A 15,003-nucleotide genomic window follows, 5' to 3' on the forward strand; every position below is an offset into this window, starting at 1 on the left:
AGGCAGAACAGTCGGACAGGGCAAAACGTGCAGCACTTGCTGCTTTACCACTTTCTTAGTCCTCTCTCTATTGCATTTATTGCTTGGAGATTTGGGAAAGCTTTTGAAAAATGTGTAGTCTGGCTTTCAAACTCTTCTGAGGCCCTGTAAATTGGCTATAAAGTACAAGTGTTTCTTTATGAGAAATTTTTATATTGGGTGAATGTATTTCCCTTTGGGGTTTCTTAAACTGTCCTGAAGCCTATAGGATTCAAGAAATTTGCTTGAGCGTACTCTAGAGTTGTCAAAGGAGGAAAATACCCTCTCTAAAACTGACTAGTAGTTTATGTATGTTCTAGTATTGCAAAAAATTGGTGAAAATTTCTAAGTTGGATGGAATTTATCGAAAGACATAAGGGTTAAGAAAAAACTGAAAGTTTGAAACATTCATTAAAATGGACATTTATTGTAATAGGATTTAAGAATGATTTTTCTATTCCATAAGGCCTATGTCAAAGGTCTCAACGTGGGTCTCAGTGTGGTTGATTGGTTTGTTTGTGATAATTTGTTCTTAACTGCCTAATTATTTTCTGGGGGTATAGCCAATAGGACAACACTTATCCACAAATAAGCATTGAATAGGGGGCTCCTAGCCCTTTATAAAACTTTTTGCCAGTTTCACCGTTTGTTGTTTCTAAAAGACAAGCAGACGGATTCTTCTGTTTGTGGTCGTAGTCCTATAATTTTAATGTCCTTCTAGTGGGCTAGATAACGAGAAGTAAGATATGGTCTTTTTCTTACAAAGGAGAAGTTCAGCAATTTAACTTATCAGTATACTTATCTGATAAAAAGAAAATTGATCTCTTCCTCCTCTGGGTCTCAGAATGCACGTATAGGGTAATGCGGTGCTTGGGTGAGGTCCGTTTCTGCACACGTGCTTAGTTGTTGGGTACTAACTGTGGTCTACATTTGTACATTTTGTCTGAATGCTGGTTTTGTGGCTTTACTAGCTCCCTTTTTCTCTCTCCTTTTTTATCCTGTCCTTGCTGCCGCTTCCCACCTTCTGTGCAGCACCGTCCGACAGCTCCCCGTATAGCGCGCCACTTCCTGAGTATGCCAGTTGCCAGCCTCCTTCGGCACCTCCTCCATCCTATGCTAAAGTCATCTCAGCTCCAGTGTCAGAGGCCACTCCTGACTATGCTGTAGTGACCGCTTTGCCACCTACTTCCACACCCCCTACACCACCACTGCGACACTCAGCGACACGTTTTGCAGCATCTGTAGGTTCAGCCTTCCACCCTGTTCTTCCCCATTATGCTACAGTTCCTCGTCCTCTGAACAAAAACTCTCGGCCTTCTTCTCCTGTGAACACACCCTCTTCTCAGCCTCCAGCTACGAAGCCCTGTGCCTGGTCTACTTCCACTGTTTCGCCCCTCCCTCCATCTCCTCCAGTAATGATTAGCAGCCCCCCAGGCAAAGCGACTGGTCCGAGGCCTGTCCTCCCTGTTTGTGTTTCTTCTCCTGTGCCCCCAATGCCTCCATCACCAACAGCACCCAATGGGCCGCTTGACTCTGTCACATGTCCAGTGTCTCCACCGCCTACCTCAGGGCCAGCAGTGCCGCCGCCGCCGCCTCCACTGCCTTCCCTCGCACCGCGCTCACACTGTGGATCTCAAGCCTCTCCTCCTCCAAGCACCCCTATTGCCTCAACTCCCTCATCCAAGCCTAGTGTTCTCCCTTCTCCCTCTGCAGCTGCCCCTGCCTCTGCGGAGACTCCTCTAAACTCTGTGCTGGGGGACTCCTCTGCTTCTGAGCCAGGCTTGCAGGCAGCCTCTCAGCCGGCCGAGACTCCAGCCCAACAGGGTAAGGCTTCCGTTGTTGCTGCTAACAACGCATCCTGGAAACATGGTGTATCAGCAGCTGTTACTGCCTAGAAACATGGGGAGGGTGGTTTTGATAGGTGAACAGCCCTATGTCACTGTGCCCCAACTTACTGTAATTTAAACAAGTAGAAGGCTCTTTCTGCTGGATTAATTGCAGTTGGAAGATCAAGATGAGGAGTTTCCACATTAATTTGGATTTTGGTGTCTTTCACAGTATTGTAGCTGGAGGGGTGTTCCAGTATTTGAGGGCCTCCACAACACATTCCTTTTTAGTCCCACTAGGAAAACATTACTTGACACATTTTATCGACACAATAAATATATGACCTAACTTGTCTTCCTTTAATTGGTGGGAAATTTAGAGATGATACTTGGTGCCCAACTGAAGTCATTAGATGTGTCATCCTAGAGTCTCCTGGAACAGTTCTGATCTTGGGCCCTATTTCATTTTGGCCTCTCCTGTATTGGGCTTCTTACATTAGGCTAGATGTACCCCAAATCGTCAGGAGCAGCCTGACTTTGCCTCAGGAGTTGGGAGTATGGCAGGCTTGACGTATGCCCCAGTGGATTCCATGCTCCAGAATTACAAGAATTAGTGGTCTGAAGGGATAGTTGAAAGAAAATAAGCATCTTCTACAGTTATCCCTCCCACCACCCTCCTCTTGTCCAGACCTTGCCGTCATGGTAATAGAGGAAGAGAGAATGTAATCTTCTAAGTATGGATTATTTGTAAGTAGAGAAGGACCTGGTTGCATCAGTAAGTAAGATGATGCTTGGCAATCCTTTTTTTCAAAGATAGGGTTTAGCAAGTATTACAGGAAGGAATATGACAACAAATATGTATGTAGAAAGAAACAGTGTTGTAGCCTAGATTTTAAATTACCCCATTTAAAAAAATCTTTGTTCTTAAGTAATAAGACTCATTGTTGCGTATATATTTTTCTTGTTGACTCATCGAATTTGCTTAAAAACTCAGAATTCTAGTACATGCAGACTCATATCACGTGACAGTAATGCCAGACAAGAAGGTATAGTGAACCTGACACAGGTGACTCATCTGCTGTACCCTTACAGCCAACAGCCCGAGGAGGAGAGGCAGTCCATTGCTCTGTGTTCTCCCGAGAGCTGTTGGTATTTTCAGTTACAAAAAATAACCACCCAGTGTGCAAGTAGCATTTTATTTGTCCTAAAATCAACCTTTAAGTCTTCAAGAAGGGAGAGTGCCTCCTAGTTCAGTCTTCTGATGTTGAATAAGTTCTTGTTTACTCTCCTTTGTGATTTTACAAGATTGGAGGCATTTCTCTCTTACCCCTGTTATCTAGACTAAAAGATATACTTCAGAGTCTGTATCACTTAATAGTTTCTAGTAGTTACTTGGAAGTTATAGTTTGTTCTAATAAATTCCTTCACTTTAGTGATTCTGTACACATTGGATTTAAGGGGGGAACACTTTTAAGACCCTGAACTGGGAACCTGCCCCTCCCTCATGTCCTCAGTCCAGCTACTTTGGCCACCTGTCACCACGTAAATATGGGTCTTCACTATTGTAGACTTGTCTGTCTCAACCTTTATGGGTTCACACAGACTCTTTGGGGCCTGGTACTTCCACCGGTACTAACTGCAGTCATACACATGGCTCCTTCCTTCAGGGATGGTGCCTCTGTCACAGATTTCGTAAGCACTTACTTTGTGTGTTTCCCACATCCCCATGGTCCCAAGAGAAGTAATTAGATGACTGTCACAGAGTTCTGTTAATAAAGCTCTGGCATTAAAGTAGAACATTATATACTTTGGCATTGATTTTAGCATCTTTTTTAACCCTGATCTAGATTTAAACATTATGCTAGATGGAACTCACTTATAGGTAGTAGATGTTAGAAGCAGTTAGTTTTAGCATGGCATCCTGCAGCCCTTTCCACAGGATCGTATCCTGAGGCTCTGTTGTTGACCATCTTATTTAACATCTCTCTCTCTCAGGCATTGTCTTGGGACCACCTGCACCTCCACCTCCCCCTCCGCTCCCCCCAGGTCCTGCTCTGGCTCCAGCAGCGCTGCCCCCCCACCCAGGGCCTCCACCACCCCCTCCGCTCCCTGCTTCAGGACCTCCACCACCACCCCCTCCACCCCCTCTTCCTAATCAAGCCCCCCCACCTCCCCCTCCGCCTCCCGCTCCCCCCCTCCCTGCATCTGGATTTTTTGCGGCATCCGCGTCCGAAGACAATCGCCCTTTGACTGGACTTGCGGCTGCCATCGCCGGAGCGAAACTGAGGAAAGTGTCCCGGGTAAATGCGCCTCCATGTCTCTGTGCTTTCTGCTTGTGCCAATTCTCAGGAACTGGGGCAGCAGATTTACTGTCTTCTCATTTCATGAACCCTTGTTATTCACTTCATTGATTAAAAAAATTGAGATAATTTATACATACAGGAAAGTTATGAGAATACAGTTTCTGTAAACCCCACCACCCAGACTCACCACTTAACATTTTACTGCTTGCTTATTATTCTCTGTGTGGGTGTGTTTCCTTCTGCGGGACACATACTCACCCTTTCTGTCTGAATTGAGAGTTAAGTCAGACACACCAGGCCCCTGTTTCCGTAAACACTGGAGCATGTGGTTCATAGGAACAGGGACAGTCACCTGTGTGCCCACTGTAGAATAATAAAGATCAGGAAGTTTAAATGACAGACTGTTCTAATCTACAAATCTATTCAAATTTCATCTATTGTCCAATAATGTCCTTTATGACACATTGCTCAGCACATTTATCTGTGATGGCCTAAATTTGCTGCAATCTGGTTGACTTTGGTGAAACCTGCAAAACTGACTTTGTAGCTCATCTTTCAGTTTGGTTTCCCTGATAGTTTCCTCAAGATTAGATTTGGATTATGCATTTTGGAGCAGGATACACATTTTTTTTGCCATCAGATCTGTCCTTCTCCATGTATCAAACAGGGAGACATGTGATGATGTTTTATCCCATTGTTGTTGATGATAACTTGGATGTAACTTCCACTGATGAATGTAGAATTCGTGCCATTCATTCCATTGGTTCTTTAAAAATTTAAAAAATAATATTTAGATATTTGTATTGAAATTAATATAATAAACACAGGAGTTTATTATCTGTCTTTTCTCATTAAGATGGAGGATGCCTCTTTCCCAGGCGGAGGTGTGAACCCAGCCTCATCTAAGTCAGACACAGGTCGTGGGAATGGACCCCTTCCTTTAGGAGGCAGTGGATTAATGGAAGAAATGAGTGCCCTGCTGGCCAGGAGGTGAGTGAGAAACTGTATGAAATGTTCGGAATTGTTGAAGAGGAAATGTTTCATTTCATTTCAAATGAAATGTTGAAGAGGATTGGGTTCATTTTATTCAGATACTATTTAACTAGATGCAGTTCTTCCCTTATCAGAGTAGTTTTTATACTAAGAGAGTTAGATGAATTTTTTAAAAATCTGGTTTACCTTCTTTCTAGGAGAAGAATTGCTGAAAAGGGATCAACAATAGAAACAGAACAAAAAGAGGACAAAAACGTAAGTTCATAAAGAGAATCTACCACATCTGAAAATGGGAAAGCCAGGCGTAGCTCATTCAGGACATGATGTCAAAGATTAGCTGGAACTTATAAATTACTTATTTCAGCTCTTCACATATTAAAAATGGCTTATTTGAGCGTGATGGATCAATTTTTAATAGCATTCTTGCGTGGCGGGTTGGGCATATGGATTTGTTGGGGAAATGCTCAGTCAGACCTGTTGAGTGAATGCTGTACCTTCACTAGATTTTCTGAATCTCTTAGGGGGTCAGTTGCCTTGCATTGAAAATGAAGGAATTAGAGACTAAACCAGGGGTTTTAAAATGTTTCCCAAGGAGCCCCAGGTCAGCTGCGCTTTATCTGCTCCACATGCTAGTGCTTGACAAGCAGTCTCCTTGCTCCCTGCTGCATTTGGGCTTCAGTGCCTGTCCTCCCACCTGCCTCTGACATCTGGCTCAGTAGCAGTGGCCAGTGCCACTCAGGGAGGTTGCACAAGGATAGGGACTGTGGGGGATAGGAGGAAAGTCTAGGGAAAGGCTGATGAAGGACACAGTAGGAAATGGAGCAGGAGTATTGGAAATGAAGAGTGTAAGCCGTTGAGTCTGTGTGATTAATGAGTGTTTCTATATATTTAGGAAGATTCAGAGCCCATAATTTCTAAGGCCTCATCGACAAGTACACCCGGTAAGTTAAGGAGGAGATCTATTTTAACCTTTATGAACCGTCTTGAAATACTAATACTTCTTAACTAAAACTGCCCCATTTACCCATGTTGGGACCAAGTGCCTGCCTGGTGATGAAAATGTTGAAGTTTTTTGTTTACGCTTGAAAGCAGTGACTTGCTTTTCTTCTGCCCTTATGATACTAGGAGATCCATTAAAACCCAAAGTTTTTTTCCGACGATTTCCATGTGTACTGTTGTTGATAATTTGAGGTTATTCACTAGAGCACAGAGACATACATTATCAAATGAAAGGAAAGTACTTTTAATCATGGATTTTTAAAGGTGATGATTAGGTGAGCGTGTAGTTAGCACCGATGTCCACTTCAAAACATTTTCTCACATGGAGAGCATTTTAACCATGCATTTGGGTAATACTGATAATCAGGAAAATAAAGCTTCTAATTTGTAAGGAAAAAAGTCTCATAATAGCTTTGGGGAAGGTTGTTGAATTCAGCGCAGTTTCTGATGTTGACTCTATGTTGCAAGTATATTCCATAGAATATGAGCAACTACCTCTTACTGGAGGCACCTGATAAGCGCTGTGTCCATGACAAGGATTTGAGGTGCTTATGTTTTACACGCCATTTCCTTGTATTTGACTGAAGAGAAGAGCTAGACTACTTATCTCTTCAGCTTTTTATCTCATTTGGAATAAAGTGATATGAGTAAATTTGGTCATTTCGATGGATTAATATCTAGAATGGCCCATGAGAAGTATTTATAGAGAAATGTCCACATTAATACCTACACATGTTGATTAGCAGCGACCTCTAGAATTCCACTATTTAGAAATTCTAAAAAATTTGTTTTTGTGATTGTAATCCATTTGCCAAGAAAAACTCACATTCTCATTATTGAATGGTGACTATTCAATATTTTGATTATTGTGGTTAAAATTATTGTGACTTTGTGAATTGTTTTTCCTCTAAATAGACCTTAGACCGGATTGTTGATTTACTCTGATGAAAAATTCTCTGATTCATGAACTGCTTACTATAATAGTTTTGTCTTTCTTCCAGAAGCCAAAATTAATATATATGCTGTTACTAAGAACACAGGTAGTGTAGAACTCCATTGTAAATTAAGGTCACCATTCAGAAGTTAAAGAGCTGATTCCTCCCTCTCTCCCAAGAGGGGTTAGCCATATTTTTATACAGATTTGCTCATAATTTCACTCGTGTACTCCCTGAAGCTAATCTGGACCCCAAGCTGAGAACTTATCTAATACGGAGCCCTGCTTCTTTAGAGAGACCATGTACCTCCTGGTTTGTGGGCTTCTAGTGTCTTAGGCTTCGCCATCTGTGACTTTCCCAGGGTGGCTTGTCACATTCGCTTATTAATTTCTTTTCACTTTAAGGTCTGAGAGTTGTACAAATTAGAATCCTTATAGATTTTAATTAAAGTTCAGAATTGAAATAAATTTTTCATCTGTATTACTACATAAACGTGTATAATGTTACTTAGTATTTTGTCATTTGTTTTATAATAAATAAGTCTGGGAGTACATAGAATATTTCATAACTTATGTTCCCTATTTTTAAAGAACCAACAAGAAAACCTTGGGAAAGAACAAATACAATGAATGGCAGCAAGTCACCTGTTATCTCCAGGTATGTGTGTCTAAATCTTACTACACGTGTATCTAAAAAGAAATGAACAACTACATTTTCATCATAGAAAAACTTAAATGGTAAACTTGAAATTGTACAAAGGAGCAGATAAAACCTGTAATCCTACTATTCAGTGACTGGAAACCACTGAGCACCATTGTATTTTCCCTAGTGATTGTCTGAATTCCAACAGATGCTGTTTACCAGGTTGTCTAAAGTTTTAAGATAGCTTTCATTCCTCCCAATTTTTTTTATTTTGAAAAACTCAAAACTGTAGAAAAGTTGAGAGAATAGTAGGCAAATACCCCTATATGCTTATCACCCAGATTCTCCAGTTACGAGTTTTGCCACACTGGCTTGAGCTCTTCTTACCTGTACTTCTATACATGTTCCTCTGGAGAGTTGGAAAGAACAAATATGTGCTCCTTTATCCTGAATCCTTCAGCATTTTCTCTAAGACCTGAGATGTCTTCTTGTGTAACCCCAGTACCATTATCACTCAAAAAATTTAAGGTTGAACAATATTTTATAATATATTCACATTTCTCTCATCTCAGTGACATCCTTCATTTTGTAAATGTAATTTTTAAAAGAAATTTATAAAAGCAGCTGGAGAAAAATTCCTGCACTGTTTAAGAGAGAGCAAAATAAAGCCTGAAGTTTGGAATTGGTGAAGTAGGAAGATTGATTTCTCTCTCAGTTGACACTTCTAGTTTTAATAAACTTAGAAAAGATAGTGTCCAGAAACAAGATTAGTTAATTTCTATTTCTACCAGTGGCCATGAGGGCATGGTCTTAGCAAATTTAGCATTTCTTACCTAGGCATATTTTATTGCCATAACTAAATTTGTATCTCAGGTCTTGAATATAGATGAAACTTTTTCCTGATTTATGAGGCAGCTTAGAGGGCTTACATTTTTTTCAGAAAAAAAGTACTGTGTCTAGAGACTAAAAAGGTTTTGGCCTTTTATTTCTGAGCTGTTTGCCTTATTTTTGCCTACCTTAAAAGCAAATTTGACTCTGATAATAGAAAACTAATAAAGAAAAATACAAGGACAGACCTCACATTGTCACAGGTCTGTTCCTGTTAGCCTAAATCTAAATTTGGATTTGTTTTTATGTGGTTCTGTGTGCTTGACAGGAAAGATTTGGTGATGACAATTAAAGTTCCTCAAAGAAACAGCCTTTTCGACTATATGGAAGCTTTTAGTTTCTCAGTGGCTAAAAGATGAATGTATTTGATTTTGGAAGAAAATGCAGGAATTGCTTTTGGTGGACATGTTTTCGATAGAGTAGAAAAATTACACATTAATGTTTATCAGATACCTGATTGATGTGGCCTTCCAGTGCATCTCAAGTAGTTTTTACAGAATTTCTCCACTCGCACATTTTGAAGCCTGACTTATCAAGTGCATATCAGAGCACAGAAGTGTGATGCTCCATGTGTCTTTTGAAGCCATAAAGTGACAGGGAAGAATCTTTCTCTTGTGTCTACTCTTCATTCCTACCTTCCTGATAATGGGTTCCCTGAAGCTAACCCTAAGTCCATGGAGGGATGTGAAGGAGCTTCTCCAAGTGGAGTAAGTTCCTTACTGTGTTTGGGTTCGTTTAAAAAATACTCTTTGAAAGATTTTTCAGACTTCTAAAGGAAGTTTAATAAGTGTTCTGAAAATCACCATTTAAAAAGGACTTTTCTTTAGGTTGACTGAATATTGGTTCTTATTATCCAGTAGTGTATTGATAGTCGTATTCTGCTCTGGTAGGTGGTTTTTTTTCTCCGTTCCTGAAACGGAAATTTGGAAATGCCCAATCATTCCCCTAACCACTCACACACCTTTTGATAGATTTGATCCAGGGAACCCTGGGTGGCGCAGCGGTTTAGCGCCTGCCTTTGGCCCAGGGCGCAATCCTGGAGACCCGGGATCGAATCCCACGTCGGGCTCCTGGTGCATGGAGCCTGCTTCTCCCTCTGCCTATGTCTCTGCCTCTCTCTCTCTCTCTGTGTGATTATCATAAATAAATAAAAACTAAAAAAAAAAAAAAAAGATTTGATCCAGCCAGCACTACATGTCTAAAAAGTTCACCCCAAGCAATTTTAAGCCATAAAAGATTTTAAAAGTATGTTTGAAGGACTAAACTGTATGGCTTTTCTTCTCAAGTTTTCTCCCCTATTCCTTCCCCTATTCCAGTGTACTGGCCACTTGATATTTTTATTTACGGGCACCTCATCCTTGCAGGGTGGTGAAAGTACTCCATTCTCTTACGAACATCCATGTTAAGATTATATTAGTGGTAGGATGGATTAATACCCTGTAATACATAGGAGAATCTGCATGATGCTGTATTTATTAAGTGAAGATGTTGAATGGTAGGATAAAAGCAAGAATGTTGTAGTTAAAATTATTTTAAACTATGACTGGAATGTACCATTGGAAAATGTGTGAGTTCTCATATGGTTTTCAGTAAGAGCTCACAGATCTTATATTCAAAGTAGAAAAAAGTTTATATGCTTTCTTTCTGAGAGGGGTTAATTTTGCTTACTTCAAGCTACAGTCATTTTTTTTGTGTTTTGATACTTGTTGATACTTTGTAGGTAGCTTTTATTATGTCTACAGCCTATAAGAGTGGTCATTGCACTATGATTGCCTTTTTCTCTGTAATTGTCAAAAGGGGTATCCTTACATAACTAGAACTAGTGTCCAAGTACATTCTTTTGTATTGGGAAAAAAACGATTGTTTTAAGGTTAATGGACTCCTTCCATTGTTTTGCTATGACTACAAACCTATATAAAACAGGAATATAGTGCGAATTATTTCTTTAAAGTTCTATTGTATTTCCCTTTAAATGGTTTTTCCCCTTCATAGACGGGATTCTCCAAGGAAAAATCAGATTGTTTTTGACAACAGGTCCTATGATTCATTACACAGGTATCATCCTGATGTGACTTTGTGATTTGAAACTGAAATAACATATTGAGGATAGGGCTGAGCTTTTTCTACCTGGATTGGTAATCACCACAAGGGAAGTACTTAGGAAGATTGAATCTTTCATATATAGGTTTATTTAGAAGTATTTTTTAAAAACACCAAGAAATTTTAATTAGAAAAGTTAGTAGTATTCATTTCCTTGCCCTCATTTTATAGTTGGATCAGCATGAATGGTGGACACATCAACAAGGCTAGAATGGAGTCAGAGGCCACCTGTGTCTTCTCCAGGCCCTTTGTAGCTTTTGTATTTTATTCTAAAGGCTTTTCTCCTTATAAGCATGAGACAAAGCCTTTAAAAGGTAAAGTAGAAGATTTTCTGTTTATTAGGGGAACATGGGACTATGTTACAGGCACACTTGTGAAAAATGTATTCCTGGAGGAATGTCTGTGTCTCCTATATACTGTGCAGTAGATTGAGTGCCTTTACCAATCTGACATCTACCATCTTGAGCAGGTTGTTTTCTAAGATGAGTCCTGTTAATACTGTTTTTTTTAATTAAGAAAATTAAGAATCATGTATTTCTTTCTTAATTAAAGAAATTGACAATTAAAAATCAAGTGTAAGCTTATATTTAGAATTGACTTGGTGGAACAGGGGCTTTAAATGTTATGGTAACACAGAAACCTCTGGGAAGCCCTTGTACTTTATAATCAATTATGGTGAAAACCCATAGATTACAAATAACCAATATGTGCCCATGTTAAGTCATATGCACCTATTTTTAAAAATATGCATCAAGTCTACTGGGAGCTATGACTTAAATAGTATGTGGAGGGGTGTCTACGGCAGTGAGTCAGGAGTTCTGCAGGCTGCATTTGGCCAAAATATTTTCATGCCATTGATGATTAAAATATTTTACAAGTTTGTCAGCCAACTAAATCTGCATAAAATGTTTTATTACAAGTGTGAAATCATTTTTCCTGCTTTTTTCCAGAGTGGTTTAATTGTTGTGACCAAAAGACTTACATAGAAAATTTGCTAGTGCCAAGAAAAATAACATTCAGTGAGATATTCTGCTGTTAATCTTTTCAGTTCTCTTGCTGCTTTCCCATGGGGGGCCCCTTGAGAGAATAATGTTGATAAACCTTTTTTAAAACGTGGTGATTACTTCTTTCCTTCAGTATGAAAAGTTCCCCCCTTTAGTTAATTATCATGGTGGTGGTGGTGGTGGTGGAGGATTGCATGTTAGCATGAATTAAAGTTTCTTAATTGCATGTTTCCTCAGTCGTTTGTTATATAACAATAATGTGTTGTATCATTTAATAAATATGGATATATTCGTATAATATTGCCTGGTTGGTTAGTAGACCATAGTTACTCATGTGAAAGTCAGGGATATTTGTTACATAGCTTAGGAGAAAAGCATTCATTTGGTTATACCACTTCAATGTGAAAAGTAAGAGAAAAGCATAATAATTAAGAGTGTAGGTCTGGCGAGCAGGAACAGACAGCGTGGGTAAATGAAATACACAGTATGTGAACCATCAGGAGCAGTCCCTAGATCACATTGGGCCTGGAATGCCTGCTTTTCATGCACCATGGCTCTCTGTACATGCTCTGTGTCCAGGGGATGCAGTGGTCCTCTCTAGAGGAAAGGAAATATGTCCTAGAAATAAGTGTTCTTTTCCCCCTAGTGCCTAGCTCAGGACTCATTGAGTGAAGTTTCCTGGAAGTTGTATTTCCCTTGTTTATACAAGCAGAGCAGCAGAGGTCTCCTAAAAATAAAATTGGTCGACTTGCTTTGTATAACAACCTGTTAAGCAGTCATATTTTGATATTAAAGCAATTAATTGAATATTTCATCTTCACAAACAGTGCCTATGGGTTTGGAGTATAATCTGCATTGTAAGAGTTATGAAATAATAACTTTGAAAAGTTACTGAACCAAGTCTTGGTTCACATTTGTGATATTGGTCCTCTGCACACTTGAAGATACATGACTTAGCTCTTTTCATCTGCATTGAGTTGTGGCTTTCAATCCACGGCCACTTACCATACAAAACCACAACATAGAGGAGTGCCCAGTTAAGACTCTAGATTCTCCCTGCCTGCCGGAATTGGAGAGGAGCCATGATTGGTTTATTTGATATTGAAACTTTTGCTTAAAAATACCTAATTTCTAAGGCTTATTTCTTCATGTAGAAGTTTTAATAGAAGCTATACTTCTGAAAGTACAATAATCAGCAAACTGCTTCTATGTGGCATTTCCTTTTTTTTTTTCTCTAAGATGTATGTATTAGAGAGTGTGCATGCGCATAGGGAAGGAGCACAGGGGGAGGGGAGGAAGACTCCTAAGCAGACTCCCCACTGAGCACGGAGCCCAACTTGGGGCTCAATCCCAGGACCCTGAGATCACAATCCCAGCTGAAACGAAGAGTCAGACACTTAACTGAGCCACCCAAGGCACCCACTTTTTTTTTTTTTTTTAAACAAAATAAGTTTATGTAAGTAGTAGTTGGAAACACATCGTTTAGGTGGCATCTCCATAGTAACCTCATCTTAACTGCCAGTTGGATATGAATATACTTTTAGTTATCTCCCCCAACATTATTTGGATGCTTGAAATGGCATAAAATATAGAATGAATCATGCTTATTACTAAAATGGTTTTTTCCCATAAACCGAGGCATAGAATTTGTTAACTGATTCATCTTAGTGGTTGGTCTGACAGATGTTTAGTAGGCTCCACACAGTTTCAGGACATGATTGTCCTCCTTGGGCCTCGATGCTGCAGCTGGTCTGGGGGGTCCGTCCTGGTCAGTGTGCTGTGCGCAGCCTCGCCTCCCGCCTCCTGCACAGGCATCATGCTCTTCTGCCCTTCACTGAAGAAGCATCATCATCCCGTCACCATTGTCTGATTTCTGTACAAGTAACTGGAAGTACTGAGCAAAGTGAAAAATACTTTGTTTTATGTTCTCTATTCAGTTCTGCAACTTTGACAATTAACTTTTTAATGTAATGTGTTTTGAGGAAAGTACTGAACTCTGGTGTTGGTAAATTTGCAATTTTTTGTGAACTCCTTAAACATCCCAAGTGTTATTTACCTGTCCTGGTAATTCCATTTATACAGACCAAAATCTGCACCTTCATCACAACCCAGTGCCAATGGCGTCCAGACGGAGGGGCTGGACTATGAGCGCCTGAAGCAGGTAGGCACCAGACAGCCACTTCCCTATGTGCTTGTTTGTCTATAAAAGTGGCTTCTTTGCTGGTATCTGGTAGATTGAATGCTCTGGAAAGAGTATAGAGTGAAGATATTGTTATACAAATGAAACAGTGACATTAGTACTAGATTATTTTCTTTAACTCTTCATTTTTTGGTTCAGTACATTCATGTAAAGTTCCAGCAGTGGTGGGGCAAATAGTTCAATGGTAGAACATAAGCTTGACCTGTACATGCATCGTGTACTACTGTAAAGGAGAATGGGCTGCACTTTTCACTTAACTTTGGCAAAAATGGACCCAATGTATCTGGTTTGGGCAAGAATATGAGGGAAATGGGCACTCTCATATGCTTTTATTTTCTAGAAAGCAGGTGGGAAAACAAATAACAAAGCCTTAAAAATAAATATCTTAGTTCTGAACCCAGCAATTTCACTTCCAAGAATTGATGCCAAGAAAATACTGCAAAAGTATATAAATCTACGGCGTTGGGGAGGGCACAGTGGCCATTAAGGAATCATAAATGAGAGTATTGAATATTGAAATGTGAGCACTTGCCCATGCTAGGTGAAACAAACAGGTAACCAAACAATATGAACAGTTATCTCAACTTTATGAAAAAGAATAGCATCTTGTCCTTTTTTGGATAACTTTGCATTATTCACGTGCATAATCAGAAACAAAGGGGAAGGAGTGTTGATAGGCGAGAAGATTGTGGGGCTTTAAAATATTTTATTCCCAGAAGAGGGATCCCTGGGTGGCTCAGCGGTTTAGCGCCTGCCTTTGGCCCAGGGTGTGATCCTGGAGACCCAGGATCGAATCCCACGTCAGGCTCCCGGTGCATGGAGCCTGCTTCTCCCTCTGCCTATGTCTCTGCCTCTCTCTCTCACTGTGTGCCTATCATAAATAAATAAAATAAAATAATTAAAAAAAAAATAAAATAAAATATTTTATTCCCAGAAGAGGTAAAATAATTAAAAAAAAAATTGGTAGTGTCAAAAAGATTTGAAAGGTAGGGCCAGTGTACTTTTGTAAGACAGACGTCAGTTTCAAAGACCTGAGCCCAGAGGAGCTGCAGCGAGCAGGGTCATCCCCAGGAGGCCTCTGAGAGCAGTAACCAC

At 40.0% G+C, this 15,003-nt stretch overlaps 1 protein-coding gene across 21 annotated transcripts in view; it reads left to right on the plus strand.

The window, feature by feature from the left end:
- Positions 1-15,003, plus strand: part of ENAH (ENAH actin regulator) — a 145,325-nt gene that overhangs the window by 124,538 nt on the left and 5,784 nt on the right. For 10 of the 21 annotated variants that reach the window (XM_038542839.1, XM_038542830.1, XM_038542833.1 and 7 more), the window contains 7 exons: positions 1,051-1,842; positions 3,840-4,144; positions 5,004-5,137; positions 5,338-5,395; positions 6,033-6,081; positions 7,665-7,731; positions 10,876-11,146. In XM_038542839.1, coding sequence (XP_038398767.1) covers positions 1,051-1,842; positions 3,840-4,144; positions 5,004-5,137; positions 5,338-5,395; positions 6,033-6,081; positions 7,665-7,731; positions 10,876-11,131 — 1,661 coding nt within the window. In that variant the 3' untranslated portion in view covers positions 11,132-11,146. Of the gene's footprint in view, positions 1-1,050; positions 1,843-3,839; positions 4,145-5,003; positions 5,138-5,337; positions 5,396-6,032; positions 6,082-7,664; positions 7,732-10,596; positions 10,660-10,875; positions 11,147-13,790; positions 13,870-15,003 lie in introns of those variants that run through there. The other 11 variants (XM_038542844.1, XM_038542845.1, XM_038542835.1 and 8 more) reach the window with 8 other exon arrangements.

Source organism: Canis lupus, chromosome 7 (genome assembly GCF_011100685.1).
Source record: "Canis lupus familiaris isolate Mischka breed German Shepherd chromosome 7, alternate assembly UU_Cfam_GSD_1.0, whole genome shotgun sequence".
Classification (NCBI taxonomy): Eukaryota; Metazoa; Chordata; class Mammalia; order Carnivora; family Canidae; genus Canis; species Canis lupus.